We start from the raw sequence: 15421 nt of genomic DNA, 5'->3' as shown, positions 1-15421 counted from the left end.
AAATCACAACTTGCTGCATACATTTGTTTTCCTTCATGTCATCTGCTTTCATCTACCTTGAGTTTTTGTCTAGCGACTGACCCTTCTGAAAATAGTTTCTCTTTACTCATCAAAACTCTTCATGGCTTTTAACTCATTTGTCTTAGCATAGAAAGTTATGGGAAGATCTATGTAAGAACAATTTCAAATTCTGTAGCCTCTTAGATAAGTGTCCCATCTCTGGTGTCACCCTCTCCATCTTCTTTTAAAGCCTTGCTATCTTGTCTGAAGTGTGGTCACAACTAAATGCATCACTCCAGCTGAGGCCTAACCACTGTTCTATACTGGTTCAGCAGAAATCGCTTGCTTTTCAGGCAATGGCCTCGTATTATCGCTAGACTATTAATCTAGAAACTCAGCTAATGTTATGGGGACACGCATTTAAATCCCCCCATGGCTGTTGGTGGAATTTGAATTCAATGAAGAATCTGGAATTAAGGGTCTGATGATAACCATGAAATCATTGTCAATTGTTAGAAGAACAAATCTGGTTCACTAATGTCCTTAAGGGAAGGAAATCTTCCATCCTCACCTAGTTTGGTCTACATGTGACTTCAGACCCCATAGCAATGTGGTTGACTCTAAAGTGGCCTCTGGGCCATTAGGAATGGGCAGTAAACCCAGAGATGCCCACATCCCATAAATGAATAAAGTTTGTTTTAATACCCTTCCTGTTCTAATAAAGCGCAAGATCCCCTTTTACAAAACTATTTTTGCAACTTTTCAAACCAACTTCAAAGGTTGTATGCACTTCTCTATTGCTGCATCCCTTTAAAAGTTTGCTAATAAATTATATTACCTTTTCATTCTTCCTACCAAAACATATCAACACATTTGATTTCATTTCATCTGCTGAATTCTGTTACTGTTCTCTTCATACATTTGAGACTTGTATGACTTTGAGAAATCTCAAATCTAAACTCTCTATACCCAGGTCATAGATTCATAGAGCTGTACAGCATGGAAACAGCCCCTTCAGTCCAACTGCCAGCTAGATATCCTAAATTAATCTGGTCCCATTTGGACCATAATCCCTCTAAACACTTATTTTTAATGTACCTGTCGATGCCTGTTTAAGTGTTGCAATTGTACCAGTCTCCACCACTCCCTCTGGCAGCTCATTCCATACTCGCACAGTCCTCTGCATGAAAAGGTTGCCCCTCAGGTCCCTCCTAAATCTTTTCCATCTCATTTTAAACCTGTGCATCTAGTTTTGGATGCCGCTACACAGGGAGGTCACTTAAAAGTTTTGTATATGGCATTGGTTCTTGGAAAGCAACATGTTTTTCCTATCTGAATAACAGCCAGTCACCACCACTGTCTGAATGCTGAACCTTAACCAATGTTGCATCCGTGTTGCCACTGACTCCACAAATCTATTATGTGGCACTTTACCAAATGCCTTTTGAAAGTCCATGGAATCATTTCCTCCTCTGGCATCATCCCTATATTTCTGAGGAAGATTAAAGAATGTGTCTGCAGCCTGTACAAATACCATCCATCCTTCCTTTAGTACCCTCAGATGTATCCCATCCAGTCTGAGTGAAGTTTTGTAGTCTGATGACTGTCAACTGTTTAAGGTGTACTACTCTTAATCAGTTATTTTCCCATCAATTGCTCTATTGAGTTCTCTTTTCTTTTTAATATATAATACTTTGGCAATATCCTCTTTCTGTGAAGGCAGTTGAATAGTGGTTATTTCGTACTTGAGTTGTGCCCACTTCCTCCGTGAGAAGATCCTTATTTTAGTCCCTGATTGGTTCTGTCCAAACCAGACTACCCTTTTTACTATTTTCATGTTTATAAATTAATCTTGGGTTTCCTTTTATGTTTCTCATAAACCTGTTCTCGGATTATGGGCTTTCATTTTCCTTTTTCACATCTGAGCTTATTGCAGACTGTGGGATCTTTGCTGCATTTTCAGACTATTTCTGGGCAGAAGGCAGCCATTCAGCCAGTGTCTCCTCCAACTCTCAGCATTCTACCAGTGCCAATCTCCTACTTTTCCCCAATAACTTGCATGTTATTTCTATTTGCATAATCATTTAATGCCCTCTCAAATGCCTGAATTGAACTTGCACACTTCTAGGCAGTGTATGAACCTAACATTTGTCACATGCCTCACTTTGTTTTGTTTTGATCTTCAGGTCCTCCCAATATTTACTAATGTCACTTTTTTCATTGTCCCATGCATCATCTTGTACCTGCAACTCTCCAATCTTAATGACCGTGCCATGTGCATTTATGGATATGTACTCCAAGCCCATCTTAGACTGCCTCATCTTTGCTCTGTCTGATCACTCCTATTTCTAATCTACCCTCGTGTGTGATTTTTGTCTTTTCCAATCCTCTATTCAAATTACAAACAAAAACACAGGTCTTTTTCTTTGCTATGTCACCATGGTGCTCGCGCTGCCCACCACCCCTATATCTTTTGCACCAAAGTGCTGTATGCTCCTTTTAAAGTGCCTTGAACCTTTTTGGTATTCAGCGCTGAAAGCCAGTTTGAGGGCCACTCCTTGCTTCCTTGAATGGAAAACTACCCAATCAATGCCATGTTTAAGGGGACCTCTTATAGTTCTTAAACTGGTTGTCTCAGCAGATCTTGTAAGTTTTTTTTTTGAGGTAAAATTGATCTTGTCAAATTGCAATTTTAGTGCTTTGTGAAATATGTTGCAGTTTGGACAGTACAACATTTTAAAGTGTTCAGCAAGGGTGCGAGTATTGTACTTCATATTGTTGACAGCTTTGCACAGTTTCTCAGAGGCTTTTTTTACTTTGAAGATAGGATATAAAACATTTTGATTTGGAAGTAACTCAGTGTTTTTGCCTCCCTCAAATAAGAATCATGAAAGTAAAAGCAACCACCAGTACTTATTTCCAAGCAAACTCTGGTTTCAACATTGCTAATTGATAGGTAGTTGTCAAACTCCATTTTTAAAGGAATTCTGAACTTTTAACAAAACTCTCAGGGAAATGTCTGTTTCAGATGTCTTGCATTGTTTAATCGGGACCATTTTCCAAGTGCATTTGACATGTTCTCTTTGCTCCCATGTATTAGGAAATCATGCAAAAAATTAGTTTAAAGTGTGAATGCTGTAACGGTACCACAATGACTAAGGATAGTAGAGTGGTAATGACAAGCAAACCCTAAAGAGAATAGGTTTCTAAACGTGCCTCCTTGCCACTCCATTGCCAGGAATAAGTGTAGGCTATTAAGCTCCTTGATTGCTCATGGGCTTTCCTGATACCCCTCCTTCCTTCCTACCCACCTTTTCCCTCTGATCTGCCTCCCTCCTCTGACTCTCCCATCCACCCTTCTATCATTCATGCCATCTTTTCTCCCATTCTTTTACCAGTCACTACACCTCTTCCTACTCTCTACCAGTCCTTTTCCGCTCCCAGCCACACTCCATCTGCCCCCTTTTGTTTGCGAACTCTTCGCTTGCTGTCAATGGCAGGTTGACCTTTTCACCCACTTTAAATACAAACACACAGTAATTACTCTGTCTGCCACGCCCATATTTTCATTGATAATATTAGAGTAGTAGTACAGCAAACTTTTTTTATTAACTGGCACTTCGGGAACCAGGAATCTACCAGTAAATCAAATAGTCCAGTGGAACAAGAGGTCCACATAGTCAATGTAAAAATGCATAGTAAGTAATAGAAACGTAATGCAGAGGGTATGCACATCAGTTATACTTTATACTTTATTTACAGCATAAGGCACTTAAGTAATAATGCAACTTGTCATAAATAAAACGTACTGGCAGAGAGCCTACTCACTCGCACGCTCAACTGACTACTCGGACATCACGAAGATTGCGATAATACAGTAAACCTCTAGCATTTCAGGTATATTTTTATTGCTGGTTCATGAGATGCCGGTTAAAACAAAGTTTGCTGCAAATACTTAAGGCGCTGTATAGAATTATCAAATGGCTTCTGATGCAATGCTTCTGACCACCCTCTCTTTTGTTTTCTAGTTATGAATAATTTTTATTTGATATTCTTAAGCTTCTTTTCATACTCCCTCTTGTGGCCCCTTGATTTTTTTTGCCCTTTCCTGTTCTATCATTTTTATTTGTCAGGTTCTGTGCCTCTTTTGCATAATTGTTTAGTCTTAGCTTTGTCTCAAACTCCTTGCCTCTTTGTTCATTTTTAATTTCTTTAAAACTTGGATTTACTACTACAAAGGGACCTATCATATCAATGCTTTTTGAACAACTTCTAGTTATCATTTTACTTATCAACAAAATTGCTCACTTTTTGAATGGTTTTTGTTTTCTCGCATTGAAGTCAGTCTTACCTGTGTCTGGAATCATACCTGTTCTACATTTTTCCCTTTCGAACACCATATCCTGATTTGAAAGTCATGTATAGGTTTGCTTCCAAGTGTCAGCAACCATTTGATACCTTTCTCAAGCAAGCATCTTTATGCTTTTACCCATGCGAAGTGTTACATCCCAAGTAAAAACTCCATTCAGCCCTATTCAGTACACCAAACAGTCTCGGCTCTCTGACGACTGTTCTAAAATGGTCTGCAGATATTAAGTACTAGACTTCTACGCAAACCCTTGTGATAAGTGGGGGAAAAAAGGTATGACAAATTGATAAAGCCATGTTTGGAATAAAGTGTAGAACGTAGTGAGCCTTGAATTTGGATATGCAGATTAGAGGAAAAATATCTGAAAACCATACCAGGTTGGTGAATAGAAAATAAAATATCTGATATACAAAGAAGTTAAATGTTTTATTGTCCTCATCATATGGATGCCTATTTTCAAACTGGCCAAATATGTGCTGTTGACTTGTTCTGGCGTTTAACTTTGGTTGTGCACTCATGTCCTTTTGCCAATATTTAGATGTAATTCTTTTTTTTTATATAAGTGATCCCAGTAAGTATTTCATAACGAATCTACTGCTTCAGTTATTTTTATGTATTTTGTGAAATAATCTTTTAAATCCTTTCAGAGGATTTTAACTTTTTTTTTCCCCTAATTTTGCAGCCAGTCAGTTCGATGTGGGCAACCAGGAACCATTCACTGCAGTAACGTGTGTGATAATCTCCTAATTTGTGGGAAGCATACATGTGCCCAGGTATGCCATGCAGGGAAGTGCCAGCCATGTCCACTTACTGTTAAGCAAGGTAAGGAACAAATCTTTATTCCAAGTACAACATTCTGATCCATTAGCTAATGGATTTTTATGAGCTAATTTTTACCCCCTCAAATAGCAGTCGTGTATTGCAGTGGAAAATTTGATATTAAAGTTTATTTCACGTTGCCTTAATTAAAAATGTGTTTGATATGAAGGAAGCTACTGATTTCATAAAATAGGCTTTTGCTTAAGAAATAGGAGTGGGAGTGGGTCATTTGGTGTCTGGAGCCTGCTCTGCCATTTAATAATCATGCTGGATATAATGTGGCCTTAACTTCATTTTTCTGTCTGCTCCCTCTTGCCTTGTTATCAAAAATATAACTCGGCCTTGCGTATATATGTTTAGTGACCCAGTCTTCACTGCTTGCTGAGGAGAGAATTGCAAACATTAATGACTCTCAAACAAGTTCCTCCTCCTTTCTACCTTGATAAAAGATCCCCTATTTTCAAACTAAGTCCCCCAGTCCTAGATTCCCTATCAACCCCTTCAGAGTCTTGTACATTTCAAAAAATAACCTGGCATTCGTCTAAATGCTAATACATAGCCAATCATCCATTCATTCCAGCAATGACTGAACCTTCTCCTGTGAACTCCAATGTAATTATATTCCCCAAATAGGATAACCCAAACTACACAATACTCCATATATGACCTCACCGTTGCACTGTAGAATTGTTGCAAGAATTACCTATTTTTATGCTCGATCCCTTTGCGATAAAGACTGTTCTGCTTGCCTCCTTAATTACTTGCACCACTTGTATACTGGTTTTATTTATTGTTCATGTACAAAGACCCCCAAGTGTCTCTGTACTGTAGCATTCTACAGTCTTTTTCCAGCAATATAATAGTGTGATTTTTCCATTTTTGTTAATGTGAGCAATCTTGCATTTTCCCACATTATTCCATTGCCAAAATTTTTTCTCGCTTCATCCTATTTGGTCTTATCACAATCTGCTCTCCTACCTATCTTCCTGGCTGCACTGCAGTCAGTCCTTTCATCCAAGACATTAATGTAAATAACAAAGAGTTAAGGCATTAGCCATGCTCTGTTTTGCAAATTTAAAATGACTCCATTAACATAACTGTTTCCTATTTGTTAGCTCATCATCTTTGTCTGCTAATATACCACCCTCCAGTGCCATATAATATCTTATGCAGTTGCCTTTTTAGGTGGCACCTAATCAAATGTCTTCTGGAAATCCAATTTACAATGCATTTTTTAAATTCACTTATGGAACGTGGGTGCTGATGGCTGGCCAGCAATTATTGCCTGTCCCTAGTTGCCCTTGAAGGTGGTAGTGAACTGCATTATTGAACCACTGTGATCCATAATGCTATTAGGGAGGGAATTCTGGAATGTCGACCCAGCAACATGGAAATATATCACTGTTCCTTCAAAGTTAGGATGGTGAGACTTGGAGGAGAACTTCAAGGTTGTGGTGTTCTCATGTATCTACTGCCCTTGTGTTTCTAGATGAAAGTATTCACAGGTTTGGAAGGTGCTGTCTAAGGATCTTTGAATTTCTGCAGTGCATCTTGTAGATAGTAGACACCACTGAGCAGCCGTGGTGGAGGGAGTGGATGCTTGTAGATGTGGTGCCAATCAAACAGGCTGCTTTGTCCTGGATGGTATCAAGCTTCTCGAGTGTTGTTGGGGCTGCACTCATCCAGGCATGTGGGGAGTATTCCATCACACTACTGATTTGTAGATGATGGATGTGGTGATTCCCTGTTACTTAGCCTGTTTGTTAAATCCTAAAATAATTGCAATAAATTTGTCTGTTTCCTTTTCATAAAATAATGTTGATTCTGCTTAGTGGTATAATGTCTGTGACCTCCTGCTACTGCGTTAATAACAGATTCTAGCATTTCCCAGATGACACACGTGAAGCTAACTGGCCTATAGTTTCAACTTTAATATTAAACATTTTGCTTTGATCAAAGATCTTAAGTAGAAAGTTTGCTGAGGAGGATCTTGTAATCTAGAAGTTATTTAGGTTATTTCCTCAATCTGCTCTGTAAATGTTTATTTCATGCCTAATTTTATAGATTTCTCTCAGTCATCAAGCACTGGAAAAGTTGAAAAAGTTCATTCAGGCATACATGTGACTCAACCCACAACAATTTGGTTGACTGTTAACAGCCCTCTGGTAATTAGGGATGGACAATAAATGTTGGCATGGCCACCAATGCCCATGAATTATTTTTAAATCCTACTCTACCAATTTCAGTGATTTGTCCACATATACTCTTATAAAACTGTTACTTCCAAAATGTTATGTTGTCACAAAGAATGTCAAGCTTGATGATTGCAGCATTTTGGAATTGTCAAGATACTGTATACAGGTATCAGTAGAAAGGAGGGGTTACAAACAGAAGGATTGTGGATGAAAACACTTTTTTAGCAGATCAGGATACCTTGGTGGATGACCAGATTTAAGTAGCAAGAGTAAGCATATGAACCCCAAAATGCCCAAGGAACATTTAATAGGTGCTTCGTTCATTGAATAGGTGATTCTTTCATTGTGATATCTTACCCAAAATGATAAGGCAGTATTCTGTTATAGAATTCGGAAACTGAAGATGAAATTGGATCGCTGAAAGAATTGCACAAATTTATGAGAGGCTTTAATCCAATAATGAGTATATTAGTAATGGATTTATTTGACTGTGTGGTATTAGATAATGATCACACTTCAGTAGTATGTGAAGAGACTTTCTAAAATGTTATCTAGATTCACTCAGCATTGAAGATTCACATAACTGTGAAGGTTCTATTTGTTTCTAATTCGGGGATAAGAAGACCTTAACTAAGGGTGTGGTAGTTCCTTGCAAAATAGCTGGAGTAAGCCAGTTTATTCTAATTGGTGTGGTCTGTAGTGCTGTTAAATGAGTACTCCGTGAAAAGAAAACACAAATAAAACTGGATGTGGAGCTTGATTTAAAACACACCTTTTTGGAAAATAAGTGAATTGGCACTTGATCCAATCAGTGCGTAATTTTATTCTCTTAGTAAAGCATGATGTTGCTTTTCATAATGTTCGAAAAATATTAATGGTATTAAGTGCTAATCAAGTGATAATCAGAAAGCACAAACAAGTCAACATTAAGTCACAAACATCAAGTCTGGTTGATGCAGAATATGCAAGATGAATCAGTTTGATGCAAAATGTAAAATTGTAACCTTCCATTACATCCTACTGTAAAACTTGAGTTGGCACATGCCTTTAGATCATGAGCTCAACAGTTATGTGACACACAGTTATTTTCATTTTGTACTTTATTGAAAAGTCAACCAGATTTAGTCTTTCCAAAGTAATATGTGCCAATGACAAAAGGATTTCCTGGTCGGGCCATGGATAAGCAGATAAGGTCTGCATTTGGAGCACTGTCTAAGTTTGACTGAGGGAGATAATATGTTAATGACTACTTTACAGATGTGTGGGAATATGTGCATAATGGTGATGAATGCCACAGCTGAAGGCCCTTGGAGCAGTGGGCTCTGTGAAACGTTACATAATATCTTAGCAGGTCAACCAAGGTACAGGTTGACAACTACACTGGTGGTTCGTGCGAAGAATTCACCTCAGCTGGTTTGGCCCCTGTCACTAGGCCTTTGAGAACAATCCTGTAGGTACGATCCCAAATTATATTGTGTTGAATGGAATATGATCAGTTTGAGGGATTTTTTTGCACACTTGAATGATTTAGATGCAGTGAGAAAAGGACTTTCAGTAAGTCTGTGGACTTAGAGAGAAGTCGTAAGATTGACTGAAATTTATGAAAGAAAATACTCATAAAATATGGCAAGGTCCTTTTAAAGGCGAGTGTGATCATTGGTTACGCAACATGGCACCCAAACCGTTAAGGTTCATTCCTCTCAATTAATAAGAATTGATTGGAAATTGAGTGGTCGACAGAAGACATTGAGCATCAAATACATGAATACTTCTGTCCTATGACACACCAGAATACTTCAGGGATCTGAAGACAGGAAGCTGAATAATGATATGCGGAAGACAGGGCTATCACAGCAAAAAAAAATTGCCTAAAGTGGAAAATTGGTGACACACATTCCAGAAGTGTTCACTAAATGGGGTGATGTCATGATTGTGGGGCATGAAAGCTGCTGACAAGTTTTAAATATTGGTTAAGTATTCAAGATGGTGACCAAGAAGTGATGTCCATGTGTTGGCAGAATGGAATAAAACAATGGAAGATAGAAGCACAAGCAGGTTTTAACACTACATACCTGAGATTGAGTCTTGCAATAGAAAGTGATCACATACCAAAGGGAAAGCCTCCAGACATGCTAAAAGAGATTTTATAGCAATGGTACCTAAAGGCACCAAAGGACAAATTTAGGCCACAGCTTGAATAAATTGCAAATGAAATGAGGGCTGCAGAACTGTCTCAAGATAGGAATAGTAGCAAAAATACTCATGACAATGTTTTAGTTAGTCAATACACGAGAAAATAAACGAACCAAAGGAACAAAGTTGGAGAAATTAGGTAATTGGAAGGAATTTGAAGTTTATTCTGATGTACCTAATGAGCTTTACATTTAGGTAAGGCCAACCTTAATGAGATGAGATAGAGACTGACCAAAGTAAACTGGGAAAATCTGCTAATAGGTAAAACAAGAGCAATGGAGAATGTTTAAGGAAGCATTGAACATGATACAAAACTAATTTATACGCCTGAGAAGGGAACGCTCCACTACACACAACAGTCATGAACAATTAAAGAGATAAGCAACAGCATTAAACCAGAAGGGCTTATAAAAATGTAAAAAAACACTAAGGATCCTGCTGAATGGGAGAGGTACGGCAAAGGGCAACAAAGCAGCTTATAACGGCTAAGAAAGGAAACTTGCCAGAGATATCAAAATCAGTAAGGAGAAATTATATCGTTATAAAGGAAAAGTGGGTGGTCAAGAAAGTTGGCAAGTGGGGGACATTGCCAATGTCTATAGGGATGTAGCAGACATGTTAAATACAGTAGAAGAGGTTAGTTTGTCAGAAGTTGCAAGGAAATTAATAGTGGATCATCCTTAATAAACTTAATAAGGAAAACATCAGTAATGAGGTATTTATTGGAATTAAAAAGTGACCAATCCCCAGAACCTGATTTCCATTCAAGGACATTAAAGGAAGTAGGAAGCAAATTGTAGCCACCCTTGCCATAATCTTTGAGTCCCCGAGATACAGAAGTCGTCCCTCTGGATCAGAAAGTCGCACATGTCACTGCACAAAAGAAGGGTGCAAGAGGAAAACCAGGGAACAGCTGCTTCCCTGCTGTTTTCAGACTTTTGAACAGACCTCTCAAATGTTAATTCTGATTTGCTGTCACTTTCGCTGTCGCCACCTTCACTGCGACTGTAACAATATATGCTGCATCCTGTTCTGTTACCCAGATGCACTTTGTATGATACAATCTGCCTGTATAGCACACACAATAACACTCTTCACTGTAGGCACATGTGACAATGATAAAGCAAACTTGAACTCAAACGAATTACAGACCAGTTAGCTTAACATCTCTGGTAGGGAAATTGTTTGAGTCTATAATCAAGAATGGGGTAACTGAACATTGAACATTGAAAATTTTTAGTTGTCAGGGAGAGCCAGCATGGAATCATGACAAGAAGGTCATGCCTGAATTTTTTTCAAGAGTGATTAAGGTAGTGGACGGGGAATGTCAATGGATGTTTATATAGACTTCTAGAAGGCGTGTGATAAAGTCCCACATAAAGTAGAAGCCCATGGAATTGAGGGCAAATTACCAACACGACTGGGAAACTGGTTGATTGGCAGGTAACAGAAAGCAGGGATAATGGACAGGTGCACAAATTGGCAGGATGTGACCATTGTGTATCAGAAGGATCTGTATTCAGGCCTCAATTATTCACATTATTTATTAACAAATTGGATAATGGCACAGAAAGTCATTTATCCAAATTTCCTGATGACACAAAGTTAGGCAGTATTATAGACACTAAACAGCATAAAATTAACAAGGGATATTGATAAATCAGATGGGCAAAAACGTCGCAGATGGTGTTTACTATAATTTTATCCATTTTGGACTGAAAGAATAGATGGTATGAAGTTAACTACAGTGGATGTTCAAAGAGACTTTGTGGTGATTTACTCTCAACAACCCATACCACCTTCAATTCAACTACTTATTAAGAAATTCACAGACCATTAAGTACTGAACTAATAACTTAAACTCTATTGCATGTAGCCACCAAGATAAGACTCCTCAAGTCAGCAAGTTAAGCCTCACAACTTAACTTGGCTATTACCCAATTAATGGTGGAATTTAGCTACAAATCTAATCAAGAGTGTCTGTCTCTGATGTCCAGGGTGTGAACTTTATGCAGTGTTGTTCTTTGTTCTGTAAAGGGAGAGTTCTGGTGTTGGATCCTTAGTTTTTCGTCTTTCAGGTATGTATGATATTATTGATGATTCTTTAGGTTCTTTCTTCCAAAATATTGATGACTACTCTGAAACCATCAAGTCTGCAACTTGCTGTCTTATAAGAAGTAATTTCCCTGTTCCTTGTTACATTTGGCATTGACTCTGTTTAATGACTCTGCTTTCTTGTGATTAACTCATTTAAATTCTTCTACAGGGCGGTGATTTGTCCCAGTGGCACAATGCAGCCAATTATCAAGCAGATGTCAAAACTCTTTTGTTCATGAGCCTTTGACTCCTCCTTTTCCCAGACTTGGTTAATTGCTTTCATTTCCTATATAAATTTGGCCTTGTCCTTTTGATAGTTTATTCCAGACAGAGTTTTTGCTGCTTCTTTCAATCTATCTCCGGTTTTTGAAATTCTAAAGCATATAATATCAGAGTTCAGATGAATAGATCTTTAAAATGTCATGAACAGGTGCAGAAAACAATCAAGAAAGCTAATGAAATGCTGGCCTTCATATCTAGAGGACTGGAGTATAAAAATGCAGACGTGATGTTGCAGTTTTGCAAAGCCCTAGTTAGACCTTACTCCTTAGGAAGAATATATTGGCCTTGGAGGGAGTACAACACAGGTTTACATGAATGATACCAGGACTTCAGGAGTTGGATTATAAGGAAGATCATACAAACTAGATAAATAAAGAACTGTGGACGCTGGGAATCTGAAACACAGACAAAATGCAAGTCTGATAGCATCTGTGCAGAGAAAACAGAGTTAACACTTCAAGTCCAGTGACTCTTCATCAGAACACACGTTAGATTTCTTTTTTTTTTCTAGAATTTAAAAAGGTGATCTGATCAAATATTCAGATATTAACAGGAAAAGGCAGGATAGCTAAAGATGAACTATTTCAACTTGTTGGGGATTCTAGAACTAGGGGCTGGAGTCTGCAAATTAGGGCCACAATGTTCAGGAAAGATGTTAGGAAGCATGCCTACACAAAAGGTGGTAGATGTTTAGAACTGTCTTCTAAAAATGGCATTGGATGCTGGATCATAGCAAGATATTAGAGGATATGGGCTAAAGGCAGTTATACGAAGTTAGGCCACAGATCAGCCACGATCTCAATGTGTGGAACAGGCTTGAAGGGCTGAATGACCACCACCTGTTCCTGTGTTCCTATAAATACCAGATATGGCAAAGACTGTTTTGTCAAACAGATGGCTTTTTAGAGGACAGAGTCTTGCCAATGGGGATGTTAAGGTTAAAGTGAGGCTAGATGCTGACAAACAACTGCATAATAGATGTTTGAGGGAGCATTCCCATAGAAGGAAAGTAATTGTAGAAGTTGTAGCTCTTTTTTTTTGGTCATGTAACTGTAGCATGTAGGTCAATTGACATGAAAGCCACGTTTCTGCATGTGAAAATGTTCTGAGGTATGTTTCTGCAATCGCCTAAATAGGCAAATAATACAGAGGGGAAACTGTGGAAATTTAATTATTGCATTGAATGCCTGAATGACACCTCGGGGATATATTTTTCAGAGATCGTCTTGCTGAAAACTAGGCTGTTGAAGTGACATCAGATCCCAAATTGATGCATGTTGTAGTTTTTTGTGAAATGGCACTGTGGACTTTGAGGAATATGTTATTGATAACATTGAAATAGAATTTAAGATTGCAAGTCAGTCTGCAGAGGCTTTTAAATGTAATGGTATAGACATTAAGCAAAGTAGGTTTGGAGCAACTTTGAATCTGCAGTCGTCTTTAGAGAGTGTTAATCTTATCTGTTATCTCTGTGCTAGGTCATCACAGAGAATGATGTCGCATCTAAAAAAGAAACAGATCATTGCAAAACTTGATTGGTCAGTTGGATTGGTTGTGTTTTCGGACAAGACCGCGTGTTAGCTCTGATGTATTAGAAGTAAATACTACAAGAAAGCACCCTAAAGTCAAGTGTATTTTATGGGGGGCAAAAAGAGCATTTTAAATGAAATATGGAGAAATGCATACTTGTCATTCTTAGATGACCCCAAGAGCCTGAAATTAGTGTGAAGCTGATTCTGTAATATTTTTGGTTGGTGTAAATGGGAAATGCCCTTAATCCTAAGAAGTTAAGGAAATAAATGCAAGGATTTGAGAATTATTTGAAGTTATAAGTACTTGACCTATGGAAATACTGGCAGTCGTGGCAGCAGTGGATGTGAGATTGTTTTTGTCACATTTTAGGAGAAATTCAGCGTCCGAGTTAGACTGGAGGCAGTTTGTCCATGTAACATTCGATGGACAATCGTTCCTTACAGGATGGCATATAATTTGCAAAAAGTGTGCGAGGGGGAAAGATGTAAAGATTGACCATATTAGCATGGAACAGTTGGTTTAAAAAAAAAATCTCCAAAATTGGAGGGTTGATACAAATCATCAACTATCTGCTTGTTGAATCTAAAGATTGCTTTAGCCAAAATATTACAGGGACTCCTGGAAGAGAGCCATCTTCTCTTGCAATGGTTTATATAAAATTTAGATAGTAATTTTATTTATTTTAAAATGTTGTTTCTGAATATTATGTAAGCTTTATTTTTAAACAAGGAAATGTGTTAATTGTGTAACAAAGTTGTGTGTTTACAGAAGAGGGGTGCTCTGGTTAACACTTGTGCTCATATAAAGTAACACTGGGGTGAGCAGTTGTAGAATTATGGACCATCCGTTTGAAATATTTCTTTGTGAATAAACCTAAAACTGAATTAAGATTGCCTTTTAGAAATTGAGCAATTTATTAATGAATGAATTTCAGCCTATGGTGTGGTATGGTGCATTTTGGTAGGAAGACTAAGGAAACTACGTTCCTTGGATAGAAAGTCTGAAAGGGATCAGAAAGCATAAAGGATCTGGGATAAAGATATTCAAATCACTACAAGCAGGAAAACAAGTTAGATCAATGATTTTTAAGAAAAACGCAAGCACTGGGATTAAGTTCTCAAGGAATGGAACAGAAAAGCGGAGAAGGTATACTTGAACTTAATTTGACCAAATGTAGACTGCCACATGCAGTTCGAGTATCCATATTTAGGAAATAATTTTATAGAAACATTGGAGAAGTTGCAGAAAATATTCAAACATAATATAACTGCTAGATCACACCTTTCAGGAGAGGTTGACAAGTCTTTAGGGCCTGCATGTTTAGGCAAGTTAAAAGTCTAAGGGATAATCTGACAAAAGTCTTGAAAATCATGACACTGTTTTATGGGTACAGAAAAAGTTCCTACTCGTGGGGAAAGGCAAGGAAATAAGTATCAAATTGTCACTAACAATCTAATTGGGGGGGGGAGGTGGGGAATTCCAAAGAAATGTGGTTTACTCAGTGTAATGAGTATGGTTCAGGCAAAAAATATAGATGCACTTTAAGTAAAGAGGCACACGAAGAGGATATGAATAGAGGAACATGATGGAGTTAAGTGAAGAGAGGGGGCCTTTGTAGAGTCTTAACCTGAAATAGTCAAACTCAACTAATCACCAGTTTCTCTGTTGTACATGGAATGTGGCTCAGTTCTTTTGGCTTTCTTGATCTTTTCTGTGTTGTGAAACTATTCAGCTACAGTGGTCTTGTAGCATGATAGTTTGTAGACTGGAAAAATGCCTGAATTATGAAGTAACCAAGTGATCAGATCATTATTACTTTGTTTCCTTTCTAGGCTGCTATTGTGGAGCTACTTTCCGAGAAGTGCCGTGTGGAACAGATAAAGAAGCATATGATGGCACTGGCTATTTTTCTTGTCAGAAGCCATGTGACAGG

General features: G+C 38.0%; 1 protein-coding gene across 1 annotated transcript in view; it reads left to right on the top strand.

The window, feature by feature from the left end:
• Positions 1 to 15421, top strand: part of LOC125485451 (transcriptional repressor NF-X1-like) — a 75628-nt gene that overhangs the window by 26185 nt on the left and 34022 nt on the right. Inside the window, exons 7-8 of the mRNA XM_048608287.1 lie at positions 5052 to 5191; positions 15321 to 15419. Coding sequence (XP_048464244.1) covers positions 5052 to 5191; positions 15321 to 15419 — 239 coding nt within the window. The remainder of the gene's footprint in view (positions 1 to 5051; positions 5192 to 15320; positions 15420 to 15421) is intronic.

This window comes from Rhincodon typus, chromosome 2 (assembly GCF_021869965.1).
Source record: "Rhincodon typus isolate 14 chromosome 2, sRhiTyp1.1, whole genome shotgun sequence".
In the NCBI taxonomy this organism is placed as follows: Eukaryota; Metazoa; Chordata; class Chondrichthyes; order Orectolobiformes; family Rhincodontidae; genus Rhincodon; species Rhincodon typus.
Note: the sequence above shows the minus strand (reverse complement) of the source record. Positions and strands in the feature narration are given on the sequence as shown.